At 56.4% G+C, this 19,582-nt stretch overlaps 1 protein-coding gene across 6 annotated transcripts; it reads left to right on the top strand.

The window, feature by feature from the left end:
• The first annotated feature begins 90 nt into the window (after positions 1–90).
• On the top strand, positions 91–18,300 carry LOC105463961 (adenylate kinase 1). Of its 6 annotated transcripts, none has more exons than XM_011711466.2 (7): positions 91–197; positions 11,544–11,582; positions 13,142–13,177; positions 13,359–13,522; positions 14,232–14,348; positions 17,626–17,817; positions 18,062–18,300. In XM_011711466.2, the coding sequence occupies exons 2-7, from the start codon at positions 11,576–11,578 to the stop codon at positions 18,128–18,130; spliced, it is 585 nt and encodes a 194-aa protein (XP_011709768.1). In that variant the 5' UTR covers positions 91–197; positions 11,544–11,575; the 3' UTR covers positions 18,131–18,300. The 6 variants fall into 6 exon arrangements, with proteins under 6 accessions (XP_011709768.1, XP_011709766.1, XP_011709767.1 ...); XM_011711464.2 differs by lacking the exon at positions 91–197 and adding an exon at positions 8,485–8,595; XM_011711465.3 differs by lacking the exon at positions 91–197 and adding an exon at positions 11,193–11,279.
• The last annotated feature ends 1,282 nt before the right edge of the window (positions 18,301–19,582 follow it).

Here is a 19,582-nt window from a genome sequence, read left to right as displayed (position 1 = left end):
CCATCTGGCTTTTCCTGTCCCCACCTCACCCTGCCTGTGTGACCTTGGGCAAGTCATTTCGCCTCTGAGAGCCCCAATTCCTTCAAGGGCAAAAGGAGACCAGACACCGCCCTAAAGGAGCTCAGGTTCCACGGAGGGAGGAGCCCCATGGTGCACTAGGAAGAATTCGCACAGAAGCTGGGAGAAGAGTTTGAGCAGTGAGTGCAGAAGGGGTGGGGGAAAGACAGCCCAGGCCACAGAGCCAGAGGTCTCTCAGCTCCTTAAGGGTCTGGGGACCTGATGACTGGGAGCTGCGATTTCCTGCCAAACCCAGCAGGAGGGGGCCTGGCAGGCTGTAACGCTGGCAGGGGTGTGGTGAGTGGTAGTCTCCGAGTTGCCACCAGCCTCTCTGCAAAAGGGCTGTGTACTCCAGGTTGGCAGGAGGCAGGGGTCTGTGACTCCAGAGATTACAAACTATTTGGGCAGATAAGATGCCCTCAGGGGCGAGGCCTAACAAAGAGTGACTGTGTAAGACACGGGCAGGCAGCCTACTGGGATCTCCCAGGGCCCCTGAGCTGCTGGGGACAGGAAAGAGAACCCTTCTGGGCACTGGGCCAGCCAGGATGGTGGCGATTGGGGCTGGAAGGCATGAATGGCACCTTGCATCTGCCTCTCAATTCACGTAGCCAATAAGCAGCCGTATGCTGCGCACTGTATTAGGGACAGTTGATGAGGGCAGGAGTGTCTGGTGGGAGGAGTGGCCCACAGAGAAGCTTCATGGTGGGATCCCCAGCTTCACCCAGTAGGCAGTGAGGCTACAGCAGGAGGGAGCAGTGAGAGATGAGACTGCCTGGGGCCAGATGGCACAAGGCAAGGCCGTAAATGTCAGTCTGAGGGGGCAAGAGCCTTGATCTTTCTTGTCTTGCTTAGAGAAGTCAAATGGGACCACAGCAGAATGGGCAGGAGGCTGACAGGTAGCATAGCCCAGGGCCCAGGGGCTGACCAGACACAGTAACAGTGGCAGTGGGGCTGGGGGTGCTAGAGAGACTGGGACTCCATGTAAAGTCTACATGGGGAACAGAAAGCCGTGCATGGACATGGGGATATGGGAATATGGCACCCATCCAACCCCATGCAAAGGCTTCTGGGAACCTGGGTCCAAGAAGTGGTTTTATTTTGAGACAGAGACTCGCTCTGTCTCCCAGGCTGCAGTGCAATGGCGCAATCTAGGCTCACTGCAACCTCCACCTCCCAGGTTCAAGCGATTCTGCTGCCTCAGCCTCCTGAGTAGATGGGATTACAGGCACATGCCACCACGTCCAGCTAATTTTTGTATTTTTAGTAGAGACAGGGTTTCACCATGTTGGTCAGGCTGATCTTGAACTCCTGATCTCATGATCCACCCACCTCGGCCTCACAAAGTGCTGGGAGTTCAGGTGTGAGCCACCACATCCGGCCTTCCTCTTTTTTTTTTTTTTTTGAGATGGAGTCTCACTCTGTCACCGAGGCTGGAGTGCAGTGGTGTAATCTCGGCTTGTTGCAACCCCTGCCTCCCGGGTTCAAGTGATTCTCGTGCCTCAGCCTCCCAAGTAGCTGGGACTACAAGAGCTTGCCACCATGCCTGGCTAATTTTTGTATTTTTAGTAGAGACGGGGTTTCAGCATGTTGCCCAGGTTGGTCTTGAACTCCTGGCCTCAAATGATCTGCCTGCCTCGGCCTCCCAAAGTGCTGGGATTACAGGCATGAGCCACCGCACCCAGCCCTGGTAGAGGTTTCGAGGTAGAATTCCTCCCAGAATGCTGTGGCTCTTCTCTCTGTCCCCGGGGGAGGAAGAGGTCAGTAGGAGGGGTGTCAAGAGGGGGTTGGTTCCCCAGGGGGAAGTTCAGTGGAGCATCAGGAGGTGGGACTCTGGTGGGCCTAGTCCCCAACTCCTCAATCTCTCACCCCCTCAGTGGGACCCAGTGGAGACTGGCCCACTCATTGCTAAAGTGAGCTTCCTGAAGCCTCCCTCATCACAGCCCTCTTTGCCCTGAAACCGTCACTGGCTCCCTGTTCACTGGCCAGCTCCAAACTTACAGCCTTGTCTGGCATTTGAGGCCTTCCTGCACCTCCATCTGCACCTGCACCCCTCTCCTGGGTACCTCAGTGAGGCTAGTGCTTCCTCACCTCTGTGCAGAGGGCCCTACCGCCACCCCTCCTTGGGAGGGGGCACCTCCCACCAGCTGCAAACCTATGAATGGCAGCCGCTCCTCTCTGGGCTTCCCGTCCAGCTGTTTCCTGCATCCATTTGTTTCCTGCGGATGCCCCACCAGCCAGGCCACCTGGGACAATCCCCAATCCCACTATGTGCTGACTGGTGGGTCCACATGTGAACTTCAGAGTGAGGAGGCCCTGGTACATCCCCTGCAACCCCCATGCCAGCTTGTTTTCAAGTCCTGGAATTTTTTTCCCTTCCCTTCCCTTCCCTTCCCTTCCCTTCCCTTCCCTTCCTTCCCTTCCCTTCCCTTCCCTTCCCTTCCCTTCCCTTCCCTTCCCTTCCCTTCCCTTCCCTTCCCTTCCCTTCCCTCCCCTCCCCTCCCCTCCCCTCCCCTCCCCTCCCCTCCCCTCCCCTCCCCTCCCCTCCCCTCCCCTCCCCTCCCTTCTCTTCTTCCCTTTCCTTCTTCCCTTCCCTTCCCTTCCCTCCCCTCCCCTCCCCTCCCTTCTCTTCTTCCCTTTCCTTCTTCCCTTCCCTTCTTCCCTATCTTCCCTTCCCCTCTTCCCTTCCCTTCCCTTCTTCCCTTCTTCCCTTCCCCTCTTCCCTTCCCTTCTTCCCTTCCCCTCTTCCCTTCCCCTCTTCCTTCCCTTCTTCCCTTCTTTCCTTTTTCCCTTCTTCCCTTCTTCCCTTTTTCCCTTCTTCCCTTCCCCTCTTCCCTTCCCCTCTTCCCTTCCCCTCTTCCCTTCCCCTCTTCCCTTCCTTCTTCCCCTCCCCTCTTCCTTTCCTTTCCCTTCTTTCCTTTCCTTTTTAGATGGAGTCTTGCTCTGTTGCCCAGACTGGAGTGCAGTGGTGCGATCTCAGCTCACTGTAACCTCTGCCCCCCAGGTTCAAGCGACTAGGATTACAAGCGTGCACTACTACACCCAGCTAATTTTTATATTTTTAGTAGAGGTGGGGTTTCACTTTGATGGCCAGGGTGATCTCACACTCCTGGCCTCAGGTGTTCTGCCCTCGGCCTCCGAAAGTGCTGGGATTACAAACATGAGCCACCGCGCCTGGCTGGAATTTTTTCTTTAACCAAAATATTTTCATTTTAATTTTGTTCCTAAATGTCACAAGCTACAAAATATTTTAAAATATTTTTTTAAAATTGGTTTCATTTTTCTATGTTTCTGTTTTTAGATTTTTTTATCATAAAACAATACAAATGATAGAAGATAGAAAGGGAGGGTATTGCCGAGTCCTATTAGGGTATAATCTTCCCGATCTTTCCTCCATGCAATTTTTTCTTTTTCTGAGACAACATCATGCTCTGTGTCTCAGGCTGGAGTACACTGGTGTGATCACGGTTTACTGTAGCTTTGACCTCCTGGACTTGAGCAATCCTCCCGCCTCAGCCTCCCGAGTAGCTGGGACTATAGGCATGCACCATCACACTTGGATAATTAAAACATTTTTTTTTTTTTTTTTTTAGAGACAGTGTCTTGCTATGTTGCCCAGGCTGGTCTCAAACTCCTGGGCTCAAGCGATCCTCCTGCCTCAGTCTCCCAAAGTGCTGGGATTACAGATGTGAGCCACGGCGCCCAGGCTCCAAGCAATTCTTTTTTCTTTCCCTCTTCCAGTTTTTCTGTCCCTCTGTTTTTTTCTTTTCTTAGGTTATACCTGGGAAATCAAATTCTGAAACGTTAATATTCCAGAATTGGTAGAAAATCCATAGTTCACATGCAAATAAAATAAAACAGATACTTAAAACTGATTTTTTAATTAATTAATTAATTTATTTATTTATTTATTTATTTTTTGAGACGGAGTCTTGCTGTGTCTCCCAGGCTGGAGTGCAGTGGCGCGATCTCGGCTCACTGCAAGCTCCGCCTCCCGGGTTCACGCCATACTCCCGCCTCAGCCTCCCAAGTAGCTGGGACTACAGGCACCCACCACCACACCCGGCTAGTTTTTTGTATTTTTAGTAGAGATGGGGTTTCACCATGTTAGCCAGGATGGTCTCGATCTCCTGACCTCGTGATCCACCCGCCTGGGCCTCCCAAAGTGCTGGGATTACAGGCTTGAGCCACTGCGCCCGGCCTGATTTTTTCATTTAAAAAAATTACTTATTTTATTTTAAAACTTGCGGCAAAAAACATATAACAGAAAATTAATCATCTTAACAATTTTCACACTGTTGGATAGCAGGGCTCCAAAACTTCGTCATTTTGCAGATCTGAGACTCTGTACCCATTAAACAGCAATCCTCCCTTCCTCATCCTCCCCGGCTCCTGGCAGCCACCATTCTACTTTTTTTTCTATGAGTTTGACTCCTTTAGATACTTCAATGTAAAGGAATCATACAGTATTTGCCTTTTTGTGATGGGCTTATTTCACTTATGTAATGTCCTCAAGATTTATCCATGTTAAAGTTGTTATATATATATATATATATGCTCATTGTATGGAAAAACAAAAATGCTTGGGTGGCTGGGCCCTGTGGCACACACCTGTAATCTCAGCACTTTGGGAGGCCAAGGCAGGAGGATTGCTGGAGCCCAGGAATTTGAGGCTGCAGTGATCTATAATTTTGACATAGCACTGCAGCCTGGGCAACAAAGTGAGACCCTGTCTCTTAAAAAAAAAAAAGAAAGAAAGAAAGCCTGGGGGACTGGGCGCAGTGGCTCACGCTTGTAATCCCAGCACTTTGGGAGGCCGAGGCCGAGGCAGGTGGATCACTTGAGGTCAGGAGGTCAAGACCAACCTGGCAAATATGGTGAAACCCTGCCTCTACTAAAAATACAAAAAATTAGCCAGGCGTGGTGGCACGTGCCTGTAGTCCCAGCTACTGGGGGACTTGAGGCAGGAGAATCTCTTGAGCCCGGGAGGCAGAGGTCGCAGTGAGCCAAGATTATGCCACTGCACTCCAGCCTGGGCAACAGAGTGAGTCTCCGTCTCATAAATAAATAAATAAACAAATAAACAAATAAATAAAATAATAAAATGCCAGCTGGGTGTGGTGGCTTACTCTGTAATCCCAGCTCTTTTTTTTTTTTTTTTTTTTGAGACGGAGTCTCGCTCTGTCCCCCAGGCTGGAGTGCAGTGGCCGGATCTCAGTTCACTGCAAGCTCTGCCTCCCAGGTTTACGCCATTCTCCTGCCTCAGCCTCCTGAGTAGCTGGGACTACAGGTGCCGCCACCACGCCCGGAGAGTTGTGTGGTTTTTTTTGTTTTTTTTTTTTTTAGTAGAGACGGGGTTTCACCGGGTTAGGCAGGATGGTCTCGATCTCCTGACTTCGTGATCCACCCGTCTCGGCCTCCCAAAGTGCTGTGTAATCCCAGCTCTTTGGGAGGCCAAGGCAGGCAGATCATCTGAGGTCAGGAGTTCGAGACCAGCCTGACCAACATGGAGAAAACCCGTCTCTACTAAAAATAAAAATTAGCTGGGTGTGGTAGCGCATGCCTGTAATCCCAGCTACTCAGGAAGGCTGAGGCAGGAGAATCGCTTGAACCTGGGAGGCAGAGGTTGCAGTGAATTGAGATCATGCCATTATACTCTAGCCTTGGCCACAAGAGTGAAACTCCATCTCAAAAAAAAAAAGCCTGGAGAAGCCTTTAAGTAGGAAGTGGAAGTGTTACCTCTAGCCAGGCGGTCGTAGGCACACACCTGTCCTCTCTGTCCTGTTTCATTTCACCCACTCTAAGATGTTTTCAATTTGATTGTAAGACAATGTAATTTTAACTTTGTAGAGTTAAGGTGCAAAAAAAAAAGAGAAAAGTCTGAGAATAGATTTTACACACACACACACACACACACACACACAAATATACTTGCATATTTGGAGTCTTTTTAAAATTTACTACTTTTAATAATAATTAAAAAAGAGAGGCCGGGCGTGGTGGCTCATGCTTGTAATCCCAGCACTTTGGGAGGCTGACACGGTGGATCACGAGGTCAGGAGTTTGAGACCAGCCTGGCCAACATGGTGAAACTCCGTCTTTACTAAAGATACAAAAAGTTAGCCAGGTGTGGTGGCTCATGGCTGTAATCCTAGCTACTCGGGAGGCTGAGGCAGGAGAATCGCTAGGCGGAGGTTGCAGTGACCCGAGATCACGCCATTGCACTCTAGTCTGGGCAACAGGGTGAGACTCCATCTCAAAAAAAAAAAAAAAAAAAAAGAAAGAAAAAGAAAAAGTAGAGACAGTGTCTCACTATGTTGCCCAGGCTGGTCTTGAACTCCTGGCCTCAAGTGATCCTCCTGTGTCGGCCTCCCAAAGTGCTGGGATTACAGGCGTGAGTCACCACGCATGACCTCAAGTCATTTTTATGCAGGTGGGATCCGAAGAGTGCAGTGGGGCTTTTGGCCTATTTCTTTCTCTTTTTTTTTCTTTTTTTCTTTTTTTGAGACGGAGTTTCACTCTTGTTGCCCTGTTGCCCAGTCTGGAAGTGCAATGGCGTGATCTTGGCTCACCACAACCCCGCCTCCTGGGTTCAAGCTATTCTCCTGCCTCAGCCTGCCTAGTAGCTGGGATTACAGGCCTGCGCCACCACGCCCGGTTAATTTTTGTATTTTTAGTAGAGATGGGGTTTCACCATGTTGACCAGGCTGGTCTCGAAATCCTGACCTCAGGTGATCCACCCGCCTCAGGCTCCCAAAGTGCAGGGATTACAGGCATGAGCCACCGCGCCCGGCCTTTTTGCCTATTTGTTACCAATGTTATATGTGTCTGAAGCCTCTTGTCCCATTAACCACAAACAACTTGGGCTTCCTTTCTCACTCAGACCCTATGGGAAAGTTGCCAACTCCTCACCCACCCTGGCTGTGCCATCATCCCAGTGAGTCCCTGCTGGCACTTTAAAACCTTCCTATGCAAATTTGTGCCCACGTGTTTCCTTGAAACAAATTTCTTAAAGTAGAAGGGTGCATTTGAAGTGTGTGTGTGTGTGTGTGTGTGTGTCTGTGTGTGTTATTTTTAGAGACGGGATCTCATTATGTTTCCCAGGCTGGTCTCAGAATTCCTGGCTTCAGGTGAGCTCAAGTGATCCTCCTACCTTGTCCTCCCAAAATGCTGGGGTTACAGGAGTGACCGTCATGCCCAGACCATTTGAAAGTTTGATTTACTTTGTCAATAGCTTTCCCCAAAGGTGCCAATGCACACACCCTTGAGAGGGCCTTTCAAACAGCTTCTAATGCAGAACTCTGACCCCACTGCACCTGCCCCCCCACAGATGGGGAAACTAAGGTCCCAAGAAGTAAGGATTTATCTGACATCACAGGTAGCAGAGACCCAGGCCTCCTGGTCTCCTGGCTGTTGTGGTTGCTAAGGCACCACCACTGAAGGTGTTCTCAATCTCCTGGTAGTCTCACTGTCTTGCTCAAATACCTTCTATGGCTCCCTAGGGCCTATAATACAAATTCCAAATTCAACCCACCTCACCATCTGGGGCTGCTGTCTGGGCTCCCATCCCTGCCTGGCTACATCACTGAGCACCTACTACTACGTGCCAGTCCCCCTGCAAAACGCTGGGTAAACACGTGGCTTTCTACTAGGGAACCTCAGGCAAGGTAGTTGACATGCTCGCCTCCGGTTCCTCTGCGGTGTCTAAGGATTCGCAGATGCGGCTGGAGTCTGCTGCTTAGCACAGTGAGTGCTCATTACTGGGAGCTATTCTTTTTATCAAGACCACAAATCCCCTCTCTAGCTATCCACAGCCTTCTGAATGTCCCACATCCTAGCGCTCACTCACTGGGATAAGTGAGCTCCCCGGCAGCTCCAGGGGAGCAGCGCTGGTTTTCTATCATCTTCTACCTTACTGGGTGTTTTTTGGGGTTCTGGGGGGGTTCCAGCCCCAGAGAAGCCCCAAGGGTCCCTCCCAACAGGAGAGGAGTTCCAGGTGGGTCTCGGCCAGGGCCTCTGGGCAGGCTCTGAGGGCGAGCTTGGGGACTGTGGCCAGCAAAGCTCCTGAGTCCATGCCTCAGTCCCCTTGCTCCCTGGTCTGGCGTCTCTCTGCCACCATTGCGGATTTTGCGCAAAGAGCCACTACTCTCTGAGCCTCAGTTTCTCCAGCTATCATAGGGAAAGCCTGGCCTTGTACCCTGGAGTGTACCTTAGGCACAGTGGGGGTACCGCAATGGAAAACTCTTGGCAAACTGTGAAGTGTAGTTGGCGTGTGTGGGCACAGCCACCTGGGGGTGCACGGTGCGGGGCACATGGTGCCGGGCGCGGTGTCGCCGCACACCCGGGCTCGGGTTCGGTACCGCTCCGCTTCCCGGTCCCTGGTCCGCTCTCCCTCCCTCCTTCCCGCCCTCCCTGCTTTCGGGAACGCCGGCTCCCGGCATGCCGCGCGCTGACAGCCTTATAAATAGTCGCCTTTGCCGGCGGCCGCGAGGACGGGCAGGGCACGCACTGGCCCCGGCGCCCACCCGCACCCCTCCCCAGGTCAGTGCGTGCCCGAGCGTGTCTGGGGGGCGCCTCCGCGGGGAGGGGCAGCGGCACCGGGGGAGGGCGGGGGCGTGCTGGTGCGGGGCTCTCTGGGGTCTGTGAGGCTGTGTATCCGTGGTTGTGATTCGTGTGTGTTTGCGTGGCTGTGTTCCCCGGACCCTGGGGATCTGTGCCTCGCTGCCTGTGCCTTTGTGGATCCGTGCGTGTGTGTGTGCGTGTGCGTGTGTGTGTGTTGCAGCCCCTTCCAGCCTCCCAGATAGTCACCCCTTTGTTCTGGCTGGCACTCCTGGGGCTCCAGGTCACTGCCCTTGGTATGTCCCAGCTGGGGCCCAGAGAAGGAGAGCTGTGGCCTGGCTCCCTGCCCCAGAGGACCTGGACGGGGGCAGCCTCTGTGCTTGGTGGGGCTATACTGTCACACCACTTCTAGTGCTGGGTGCATCACCCCTGGATGCTCAGAGCTTGCCCTAGCCTCCTGACCAGAGCCCCAGGGCTAGCGCTTGGGGCCTCCCGGCAGCACTGCTCAGTGGCCACCTGGTACTCCTCAACAGCAGCAGGACAGGCTCAGAGAGGGGCACCAGCTGCCCAAGGTCACACAGCTGAGTGATGGAGCTGGGATTCGAACCCTAGTCAGTTGCTACCCACTGGGAAACGACTAGGTTGGGTCAGAAGCTGGGAGACCGGGGCTTGCCTTGGCCTTGCCTTGTGATTGGGGTTAAGTCACTGTCCCTCTGGGCCTCAGCCCCACAGACCCCTTAGCAGACCATCCAGTCATATTAGGAGTCGCTGAGGCCTCAACCCAGGGGCCTTATAAGGCCTGGGTGCTTAGCCCGTAACCCAACTCCATCCTAGACCCCTGTCCTCTGTGAGGCCTCCTCACGACCCAAGTTATTTTAGATCAAGGAATTGGCAGGTGCCAGCAGGGCGGAGGGGCTTAGATTACCAGGAGGGGGCAGGGCAGGGTCGAGGCCACTTCTCAGGGCTTCACTGTGGTTGTTCCTGGCCCAGGACACTCCCCATCCCATGGGCAGCTGCTGAGGGGCACCTGGCAGCTCCTACCCCCGCTGAAGCACACTCAGCAGGAAAAGTGGCTGCCACTCCTGCCTGGGGCAGCAGGGACATCAGCAAAGCCGCTTCAGCTCCTACTGGGTGCCAGGCCCAGAGTAGCAGAAACCCAGGGCCGAGATGGACCCTAGCCGGCCCTCGAACCAGTCTATCCTCCTCCCCATGCCTCAGTTTCCTCCCAAGGCAGTGAGGATGAAACGAGGCTCCCCAGCCCTGTGCTCAGCCTGTGCCAGGCCCAGTCAGTGGGACCCCACCCCCGCAGCACAGAAGAGGGGTCCAGTACAGCGTGGTTGTGCGGTGCAGGGCAGGTTTCCAGGAGGCACCTGCCAGTGTGGGAGTGGAGGGCAGAGTCCAGGAAGGCTTCCTGAAGGAGGTGGCACCTGAACTGAGTCCCACACAATAGCGAGGTGGGGAAAGGCATCCAGGCATTGGGTACATCTGCCAGTGGCAACTGATAGGGTTGCAGGGGGAGCAGAGGTCAGCTCACCGGGACCTGTCCACTATGTCCAGGGGCCCAGGCTTTGTCTGGGAGCCGAGAGGGCAACACATGCAAAGTTGTAAGCGGGTGTGTGATGCGGTCTGATGCCTGCCAGAGAAAATCCTGCAAATGGCCTGGCAGGGTGTGGAGGCTTCGAGACCCACGTGGAGGCGGGGGCAGTGGCCCGGCCTCTTGCTTAGCACAGGACATAGTGGTGACCAGACAGATGGAGAGAGCCTGGGGAGTGGAGGGTTGGGCAGTGGCTGTGCAGGGCTGTGGAGAGGAGAGGGGAGCCTTCACACTGACTTGGCCTATGGCTTGGCCAAAGGGGCCTGGAACTGGGACTCAGGGAGGGCTGTTCAGAGCCTGGGAAGCCTGTGGGGCTTCTGGGGTCTGTCTGGGGGGCTTGGATGTCTGGAGCTGGGGAGAGAGGCCTGGGCTGCCTGCACAGGGATGGGAGTCCTTAGAGCCTGAAGCCAAGTAGAGAGGGTGGTGTGGGTGCCTGGGGTGGAGGTCCCAGTGTGGGTGGGGTTGCTGGCTGGAGGTCAAGGCTGGAGGGAAGTGTGGCTGTGGTGGTCGTGAGTGGCCTTGGGGAGGGCTGGTGGGTGGGAGCGAAGAAGTGGAGGCCAAAGGTGTCCAGGGGGCGATTCTGAGATGGGGGGGTGAGGTGGGGGAGGTCCTGGGGTTGTGGCAGCACAGGCTGGGGTCGCAGATGTGATCGGGCTCATGGGCAGGCTGAGGCCAAGGTGGGGGCAGTAAAGCCTCAAAGGATGGGGGTGCAGGGACCATGCGTGGGGCTGGGTGCTGGACCTGTAGACGTGAAGGGCCTGGGACATTTTGACAACTATAAGGGCTGTGTTCATGCGAGTGGCTCCTGTAGATTCCTCCACCTCAGGCCTCTGTGTCCGTTAGAGGATCCCCATCCAAACCTCATCCCAGACACACATAGTTTCTGGCCACCTCCCGCCTCCTGGCAGCTTCCCTCCGGCCCTGGGGAGCGTTGTCAAGGCATCTGAGCAGACGCTGGCCTCGCGCCCTGTTTTCTGAGAGTTTAGAGGGGAGCAGCTCTGCAGCTGTGTGGCCGCTGTTTATGTCCCTCGGTGCCATCCTTACCGTCCCAGCCCCTCCAGTGGGAACCCAGGTAGATGGGAGGGGCTACTGCCCTTCTGTGACAGGTGAAGCCAGGGAGGCCGGAGAGGAAAGGTGATTTTTCCAAGGTCACTTTCCCAAGGTGACTTTCTCAGGGAAGGTCCTGGGCCTTCCCTGCCACCGGCAGCCCCCTCTGCCCTCAGACTGCGTGTCGGGCCTGGCACACACCGGTTGCCTTGGGTGTGGCTTAGCAGAAGGTGAGTCAGGGTGAGGAGGAAAATCCCTCCCCAGCCCAGCCTGTGCCCTTGTCTTGCAGAGCATTGACACGGCTCCCGGGACCTCGGCAGGATGGAAGGTATGAGCCTCCTCTCCTTTTGCCCATTGCCTGGGCCTCAGTGTGCCTGACTGTTAAGGGGGTGCACTCTCAGGGAGACATTCTGGGAGGGGTTGGAGAAGGTTCTGGGGCTGCCAGAGGGGGCCTGGCTGGGAGCCTCCAGGATCTTCCTCTGGTGCCAGCTCCAATATTAATTTTAGAAGTGATGAGACCTCCCCAAGGCTCCTGAGGGCCCCAGCACACACCCTCTATGCTGGATTTATAGAGCTGAGACCCTGCCCCGTGGAGAGGCCACAGATACACACAACAGCAGGTCTAATGAGGACAAGACAAGTCCCTATACCTCTCGGGGACTCAGTTTCCCTATCATCCAGTGAGGGTGGGCCTTGAGGAAGTCTTGGACTCTCCTGGCTCCTATGGGCTGGGACTTAGAGGGAGACACGGGCGGGCAGAGAGTCCAGAACGGGCCCGCCCGCAGCTGCTGGCAGCACCATCCGTCCAGTCCCTGGCACTGTGCCTTGGCCTGGGCAGCTCTTAAAGACGCTCGGCGGGCCTGCTGCTGCTGCTGCCTGAGCTCCAAACATCAACAGCCACAGGGCTGTGGCCTCCCCACCCCTGGGACAGGAGCCCGCGGGAGGAGCTGTTCTTGACAGCTCCTATAGGGCTCCAGCCTCGTGGCTGGGAGGGCCCCTGGGAGCCACCCAGCCCACCTCCTCAAGGCCCACCCAGCCTCAAGGCCCACCCTCACTGGAAGGGGCAGAGAACCAGAGAGGGACAGGCCTTTCCTAAGTCACACAGCAGGGTAGGATACAGCCAGGTCCTCTATTTCCCTGGGAAGTGGGGAGCCTGAGAGCCCAGGGGAGGAGCCTGGGTTCCGGTTTGGGTTCTGGCATCCCTTGAGCAGGCCCTGCCTCTCTCGAGCTCAGTTTCCCTCTGCCCGGTGGGGCTGTGGCCTTGCTGGGATCTAACAGCAGGCGGGATGAGACAGAGGTTGGAGCCAAGCTCACCACCCTCTCTGGGCAAGAGTTCTACGTGCCCACCACAGCCCTCCACCCCGGCAACCATCTCCATGGCAACATATGTTGTGGTTGCTAAGCCCATGTTGGCACTGCCAGGGGAGGCGGGTGATGGGCCAGCCCAGGGCCTGAGAGGGGAAGGGCAGGGGACACGGGAGACACGGCAGGACAGGACCATGGGCTGCTGCTCCTCGAGTGACCCCCGCAGAGAAGACGATCTGAGGGCCAGAGGTGACCGGCCCCTGGGGTCCAGCCACCCACAGGGAGGCGCCATGAGGGTTGGCGGCCCAGCCCACTGGCTGCGCGGAGAGTACTTAGCCTCTAGGCCTTTGCCTCCGCCCGTCTGGCTGCCTGGGGCGCCCTCCCTTCCCAGACCTCTCCCAGGCTCTGAGTTTACTCACATCCCTGCTCACTCTGGGCTGTAACTTGTCTGCCTCCCTGACAGGAGCGCCAGCGGTGTCTGTCCCTCCGCCTGGGGCCCAGCACAGGCCTGGGACTCCAGAGGTGCCTCTGGCTGTGGGTCCAGCGAGTGACTGAGCCCTGCTCCCCTTTTCTCTCCCACAGAGAAGCTGAAGAAAACCAAGATCATCTTTGTGGTGGGTGAGTTGCGGGCAGGCGGATGGTGCGGCAAGGGTCTTCTTGCTGGAGGGAGGCGCTGGAGGGAGCCCGGGCCTGGGGCTGCACCCTGGGCTCTGCCCCTCCCTCGCCGGGAGACCCTGGCAGCCCCTGTCCCTCCTGGGACCCTGTGTCTTGGGGTTTGTGAATGGGCGGGCGTTTGCAGGCGGGCCTGGCTCGGGGAAGGGCACCCAGTGTGAGAAGATCGTGCAGAAGTATGGCTACACCCACCTCTCCACCGGGGACCTCCTGCGGGCCGAAGTCAGCTCAGGCTCGGCCAGGGGCAAGAAGCTGTCGGAAATCATGGAGAAGGGACAGCTGGTTCCGCTGGTGAGTGGGCCCTGGTGGGGAGAGGGGCAGGGGACGACGGTAGCCCTGACTGGGTGTCCCACCAGCAGCAAAGCCCACGACACACAGGCAAAGCTGATCGTAACCACCCCGGCTCCAAACCCTTCTGTAGTTCCCCATTGCCCTGGACAGAAAGTTCCTTCCAGAAGCTCCCAAGACCGTGCAGGACTCTGTCCTGCCCCCCACTCTCCCCCTGCCCTCCATCCTCCAGTCACCCTGGCCTCTGTCCCCTCAAACCAGCCATACTCTTTCTTGCCTGGAATATTCTTTCCTCTTCAGCTTTCAGACTTCCCTAACTCCCCAGATTTGGCCTAAGACCCCCCAATTTTCTACTCCAGAAGCCCCACTTCTCTTCCCGTACAACCTGTGCCATGCTTGGAAATGGAGAAATATCTGTGGAATGTGTGTGTCTCCTCACCAGCCCCTGAGCTTCCCAAGGCAGGGAAGGTCTGATTGTCCCATGGCCACGTCCTCGGGACCCAGGACAGCACCTGGCTGGAAGGAGGGGCTCAGTGAATACTGTCTAGTGAATGCATCATTCATTCACTCAGTCCAGGTCCCCACAATTCCGAGGAGGCTTCCTGGAGGGGGAGGCTTGTTTGGGACATTTGTGTAGGGGAGAGGGCATTTCAGGTGGCAGGACCAGCTGGAGCAGAGGCTCATGGCCCCTTCCTCATTTGCTGTGCCCCAGGAAACAGTGTTGGACATGCTCCGGGATGCCATGGTGGCCAAAGTCGATACCTCCAAAGGCTTCCTGATCGATGGCTACCCGCGGGAGGTGCAGCAAGGAGAAGAGTTTGAGCGACGGGTAAGGCACTGACCCAAGTGGGGATCCTGGTGGGCTGGGGCAGGATGAGATTCCCATCACCGTGGGCGGGCCTGCGGGGGCTGCGATGCAGGTCAGAGTTCTGAGCAGAGGCTGATGCGTGGAGTGTGGGTGAGGAGGAAAACCAGGAAGACTTCCTGGAAGGGCAGAAGAAAATGTGTAGAAGGGGAAGTGCCAGGCAGGGGAGCTCCCAAACCTGGGCTCAGATTCCAGCTCAACGGCTTGAGATCTTGGGCCATCCTGAAACTTAGTTTTCCCATCTGCAAAATGCAGGGAATGGGGGGACCAGGTCACAGCTGCCTTAAGGGGCAGTGTGCGGACTGGACAGGATGTGCCCTTCAAATGTGGGGCTTGGCTCCCCATAAACACACAGAAGGGCAGGGAACAGCATTGGCAGGGCTGGAAAGGCAAGGCCAGTGTGGGGAGAACAGAATATGCGGGCAGGGCGACAAGGGATGTTCCAGCCTGGCTGGAGGCTGCAAATGCCATGAAGGGACCTCGGTCTCCTTCCAGGGCTCATGAGGAGCCTGGCTGGAAAGAGCAGGCCTGGAAAATGATAGCCCTGAGCTTCCTAGCACGGGCACCCTGCAGACACACCTTTCCCAGGGCGAGACACCTCACACACACACACACACGTGGACACTTGCACACACACGTGCACAAAGCCCGCAAGTTCATACACACAAGGCCGGGCATGTGCATGCGTGCACACACACAGCAGTGGATACCGCACTCCTCTACATACATGACACAGATGCAGCACACATATGCAGGGATGCACACATGCTCGCACACATGGCCCTGTGCACACACATACACCTTTACCTCGGTGTCACAAGGCTGTATGGGAGAAACAGATGGGACTGCAAGGGCCTAGGAGGGAGAGGTCAGCAAGGGCTGCGGGGAGCCTAACCAGCATCCCAGTGGCCTAGGGCAGGATAAGACTCCCATCCCCATGCCCCATTCCCATGCCCCGTCTCCGTGGGGCCTTCTGGGCTTCCGTAGCTTCCAGCCTTATCTGGGGGTAGGAGGCCATATTTTCTGACCTCTGAATGGCTGCACGACCTCAGGAAAGTATCTACCCTACTCTGCCCCTCACCTTCCCTGTCTGAAATGGGGGTTACCTGGATTCCTTCAGACTTCACCCCGACGCTGTGTCAGGTGCCACAGTGCTGAAGGATGTCCTGGCCTGGCTCACACGTACCAGCTGTGTGGTCTCACCTGTGACCCTCAGGGCCACATCTAGAAAATAGAGTTCATGAAAGTCGTCCGGGCTCGGTGGCTCACGCCTGAAATCCTAGCACTTTGGGAGGCCAAGGAGGGCGGATCACTTGAGGTCAGGAGTTCAACACCAGCCTGGCCAACATGGTGAAACCTCATGTACTAAAAATACAAAAATTAGCTAGGTGTGGTGGCGGGTGCCTGTAATCCCAGCTACTCAGGAGGCTGAGACACGAGAATCGCTTGAACCCGGTTGACGGAGGTTGCAGTAAGCCAACATCACACCACTGCACTCAAGCCTGAACGACTCCGTCTCAAAAAAAAAAAAAAAAAAAAGTCCCCACCCTCCCAGAGCTATTGTAGGTGCCGCTGAGGGCGGCAGGCTCAGGCTCAGCCCTGGGCCCAGGCCTGCTATGGCCTCCAGGGGTCCAGGCAGCTGGTCTTCTTGGCTCTGGACACCAGGGGGCGTCAGGGCTTCACCAAAGGAGGGAGAATCAGCCTGGAAGTGTGGCCGGTTCACACCCAGAGCTTTTCTGGAGACTGGCAGTGCCCGGTGTGGGCTCCTCAGGCTAAATGCCCATTGTCCTGACCGGGAGACTGAGGCCCCACAGCCAGAATCTCAAGCCCAGAGGCTGAGCTGGCTCTCCCAGATTTGCCACCTCTGCCGGGGGTGTAGAAAGAGCCTACTGTGCTTGGTTCTGGAGACCCAGATGAACCAGAGATGTGAGCCTGTGCCCTGGAGGAGCTCAGTAGCTGATGGATGATGATGAGGGGCAGGTGGCCTTGAAGTCAAGGTCAGACTGCTGGGTCCAGGCCCGCCTTTGCCCCCATGGCAATCTGTAAGACAGAAGCAGCTGCTGGGTGGTGCGGAGTCACTGGACAGGAGGAGCTGTCCTCCCTGAAGGCAGCTGATGCTGTCACCCCGCATCCTTAACTACGCAGGAGCTAGGGATGAGCGTCAGGATGGGTACCACAGGCGAGGACAAAGGGCTTGCTCCAGGTCACACAGCTGGACGAAGGCAGGGGTGAGCCTGGGTCCAGGTCAGTCTGACGCCAGAGGTCAGGCTGCTTCTCGCCTCTTTCCAGCTGTGTGGCCTTGGGCAAGCCTCTTGGTCACACAGCTGGAAAGAGGCATGAAACAGCCTGACCTGAGAGGCAGCGCCCCAAGGCCTTGACAGGGGCCCAGGGCCAAAGGTGCGCAGAAGGCCTTGGGGGCTGGCCCAGGCAGTTGGAAGCAGGAGGCAGGGCTTGAAGGTCCCAATCCCATTCCTAAAGCTGTGGCAGTCACGGGTGACTCTGGGGTGGCTGTGCCCTCCCAGGCAGGCAGCTGTGGTGGTCGGATTGAGCGAGGCAGGGGCTGCAGAGCCTTATTCCTCTTGCCTTTCCAAGGCGTCCCATGGATGACATGACGTTCCAATGACAGTGAGATTGCTCAGAACCCCCCAGAACTCAGCAGCCACTCACCCCTTTCCCTCATCCCTTGTTCCTTTGTCAAAGGACCCCAAAATTGTGAGACAGGTGCCTCCCTGCCCTCAGGGGCCCTTGGGAGACCTGCTTAAGGAAAGATAAAGGCACTGGGAGAGGCCGTTCCAAGAGGCTGGGAGTACTGGGGGGCAGGGGGTGACATCAGAAAGACTGACCTGAAGAAGTGAGCTTTGAGCTAAAACCTGACGCTTGGTACTGAGGTGAAGGCGAGTTAGGATCAGGCTTGGGGGAGAGGGCTCCCAGCGGAGGGAACAGCATGGGCACAGGTCTGGCACGGAAGGAGGTGGATGAGAGCCTAGAACAGAGAGAGTCAGGCTCTCTGAGTCTGGCAAGGAGTGTGGACTTTCTCCTGAGGGCACTGGGGAGCCATGGCAGAGGTTTGAGCAGGGGAGTGGCAGGAAAGATTGGCTTTAGGAAGGTCTTTCAGGCTCCCTTGGGGAAGGGATTGAGGGTCTGAGGGGGTATCTGTTGGGGCCTCATAGATGGGAAGATGGGGAGGAGATGGCCCTAGGGGGCAGGAATGGGGTCCCTGTCACATGGTGCCCACCTGCAGATCGGACAGCCCACACTGCTGCTGTATGTGGACGCAGGCCCCGAGACCATGACCCAGCGGCTCCTGAAACGTGGAGAGACCAGCGGGCGCGTGGATGACAATGAGGAGACCATCAAAAAGCGGCTGGAGACCTATTACAAGGCCACAGAACCCGTCATCGCCTTCTATGAGAAACGTGGCATTGTGCGCAAGGTGGGCCCCGTGGGCCCAGGGGGAGCTCCGGGAAAAACGGGTTCCTATGTGGTTCAGCCTCAGCTCGCTGTGTGGCCTTAGGCCAGCCCCTCTCTCCAGGCCTTGGTTTCCCCACTGGTTCAATGAGAGGCTGCCGTCAATTAGGTTGGGCTCGGGGAGGCAGGCCTGGCCTCTGGGACCTGCCACGGTGAGGCCCACCCGGCTCCACCTGGTGACTCAGCCCTCACGGCTCATCTCCCCACAGGTCAACGCCGAGGGCTCCGTGGACAGTGTCTTCTCCCAGGTCTGCACCCACCTGGACGCCCTGAAGTAGCAACGCTGGAGCCACTTCCCCAGCTCAGAGCCCCGCCCCACCCCTGTCCTGATTCGAGGTCCTCCTGGCCTGAGCACAGCAACTCCACCCTGCCCGGCTGAGCACAGACGGAGGAAGCCACTTATCCTGTTTTCATGGACAGCTGAGCACTAAAGGAATTTCTAAGGACATTTGGTTTTACTGCTTTTCTCTGCTTCCAGTCGGAGTTGATTCATGTGCTTGTGCCCACGTGGCCGGGAGTCCCCAGCCCCTCACCCTCCGTTCCTCCTCAGCCTCTCTTGGCCAGCCACCCCTCCTCTAGCTCTGGTGGGAGGCCCAAGGCCCTTCCTCGCACAGGGCATTTCTGGCCTGAGGACCTGGTGCTGAGTGGCAGGGCCCCTGCTCTGAGGGGCTCATGTTCAGGCACAGCTGATGCCATCCTGGGCTCCTCTGCATCTTGCTCTGTGGCCTTGGCCCTGACCCCCATCGCTCTGAGCTTATGTTCCATGCCTGGCCCTTGCCGGGGCCTGGACTGCACAGGCAGCAAGGTCATGGGCTGAGTGGGGCTTCCTGGGCAGTGGGGGCAGCCCACGCCAGCCGGCCCAGTGGGCAGTGCATTGGCTTCCTTGGTGCAAGAGGCTCAGAGGTTCTGAAAAGGGCATCTCAGTGGCATGGGTGGGTGGGGAGTCATGTTACTGAAATTGAATGGGGGAGGCCCGACGAGGTGGCTCACGCCTGTAATCCTAGCACTTTGGGCAGCTGAGGCAGGAGGATCACCTGAGGTCAGGAGTTCGAGAGCAGCCTGGCCAACATGGCGAAACCCCTTATCTACTAAAAATACAAAAATTAGCTGGGCATGTTGGCGCACGCCTGTAGTCCCAGCTACTCGTGAGGCTGAGGCAGGAGAATTGCTTGAACCCGAGAGGTGGAGGTTGCAGTGAGCCAAGATTGCACCACTGCACTCCAACCTGGGTGACAGAGCGAGACTCCGTCTCAAAAAAAAAAAAAAAAAGAAATTAGGGGAATCATGGTCAGGGTGAGACCTGAAGGACTTCCCCCTGTGTTGCCCTGGACACAGCCCACCCGCTCTGAGCGTTTGCAATTCTAAAACGGACTCAATGTCCCCCTCGCCTCCACCTCAAGGTCAAGATGAGAACACACTGAGTGAGGAGTGTATGCTGTCCATTGCCACGGCCATGGACCGACCAGAGCAGCCTGGCCCGAAGCGTGCAGGGCCCCAGATGACTTGGGGACACCCCAGAATCCCCTGGGGAGAACCCTTCCTGTGCTCTTTCATTTTTTGACCTCATCACTGAGAAAGGCTCAATTTGGTGCTCATGTGTCCTTAACACCTGATGTGGCCCAAGCTGGGCTCCCTTTAAAGCCAAGAGAGCCTCTGTGGGCCACGCCTGCCCGAATGAAATCCGAACAGTTGGGGCTGGTCATGGCAAGTGGGGCTGGTTTTTCATTTCC

The sequence above is a fragment of the Macaca nemestrina genome, chromosome 14 (genome assembly GCF_043159975.1).
Source record: "Macaca nemestrina isolate mMacNem1 chromosome 14, mMacNem.hap1, whole genome shotgun sequence".
Lineage (NCBI taxonomy): Eukaryota > Metazoa > Chordata > Mammalia > Primates > Cercopithecidae > Macaca > Macaca nemestrina.
This window is presented reverse-complemented; position numbering and strand designations above follow the sequence as displayed.

What these genes read in the sequence shown, in the direction of transcription:
- LOC105463961 (XM_011711463.2), top strand. Translation starts at nt 12,754, where the DNA reads ATGGGCTGCTGCTCCTCGAGTGACCCCCGCAGAGAAGACGATCTGAGG. An exon ending in AGACGATCTGAGGGCCAGAG is followed by an intron (nt 12,809 to 13,141) that starts GTGACCGGCCCC and finishes TCTCTCCCACAG; the next exon opens with AGAAGCTGAAGAAAACCAAG. An exon ending in GAGAAGAGTTTGAGCGACGG is followed by an intron (nt 14,349 to 17,625) that starts GTAAGGCACTGA and finishes GCCCACCTGCAG; the next exon opens with ATCGGACAGCCCACACTGCT.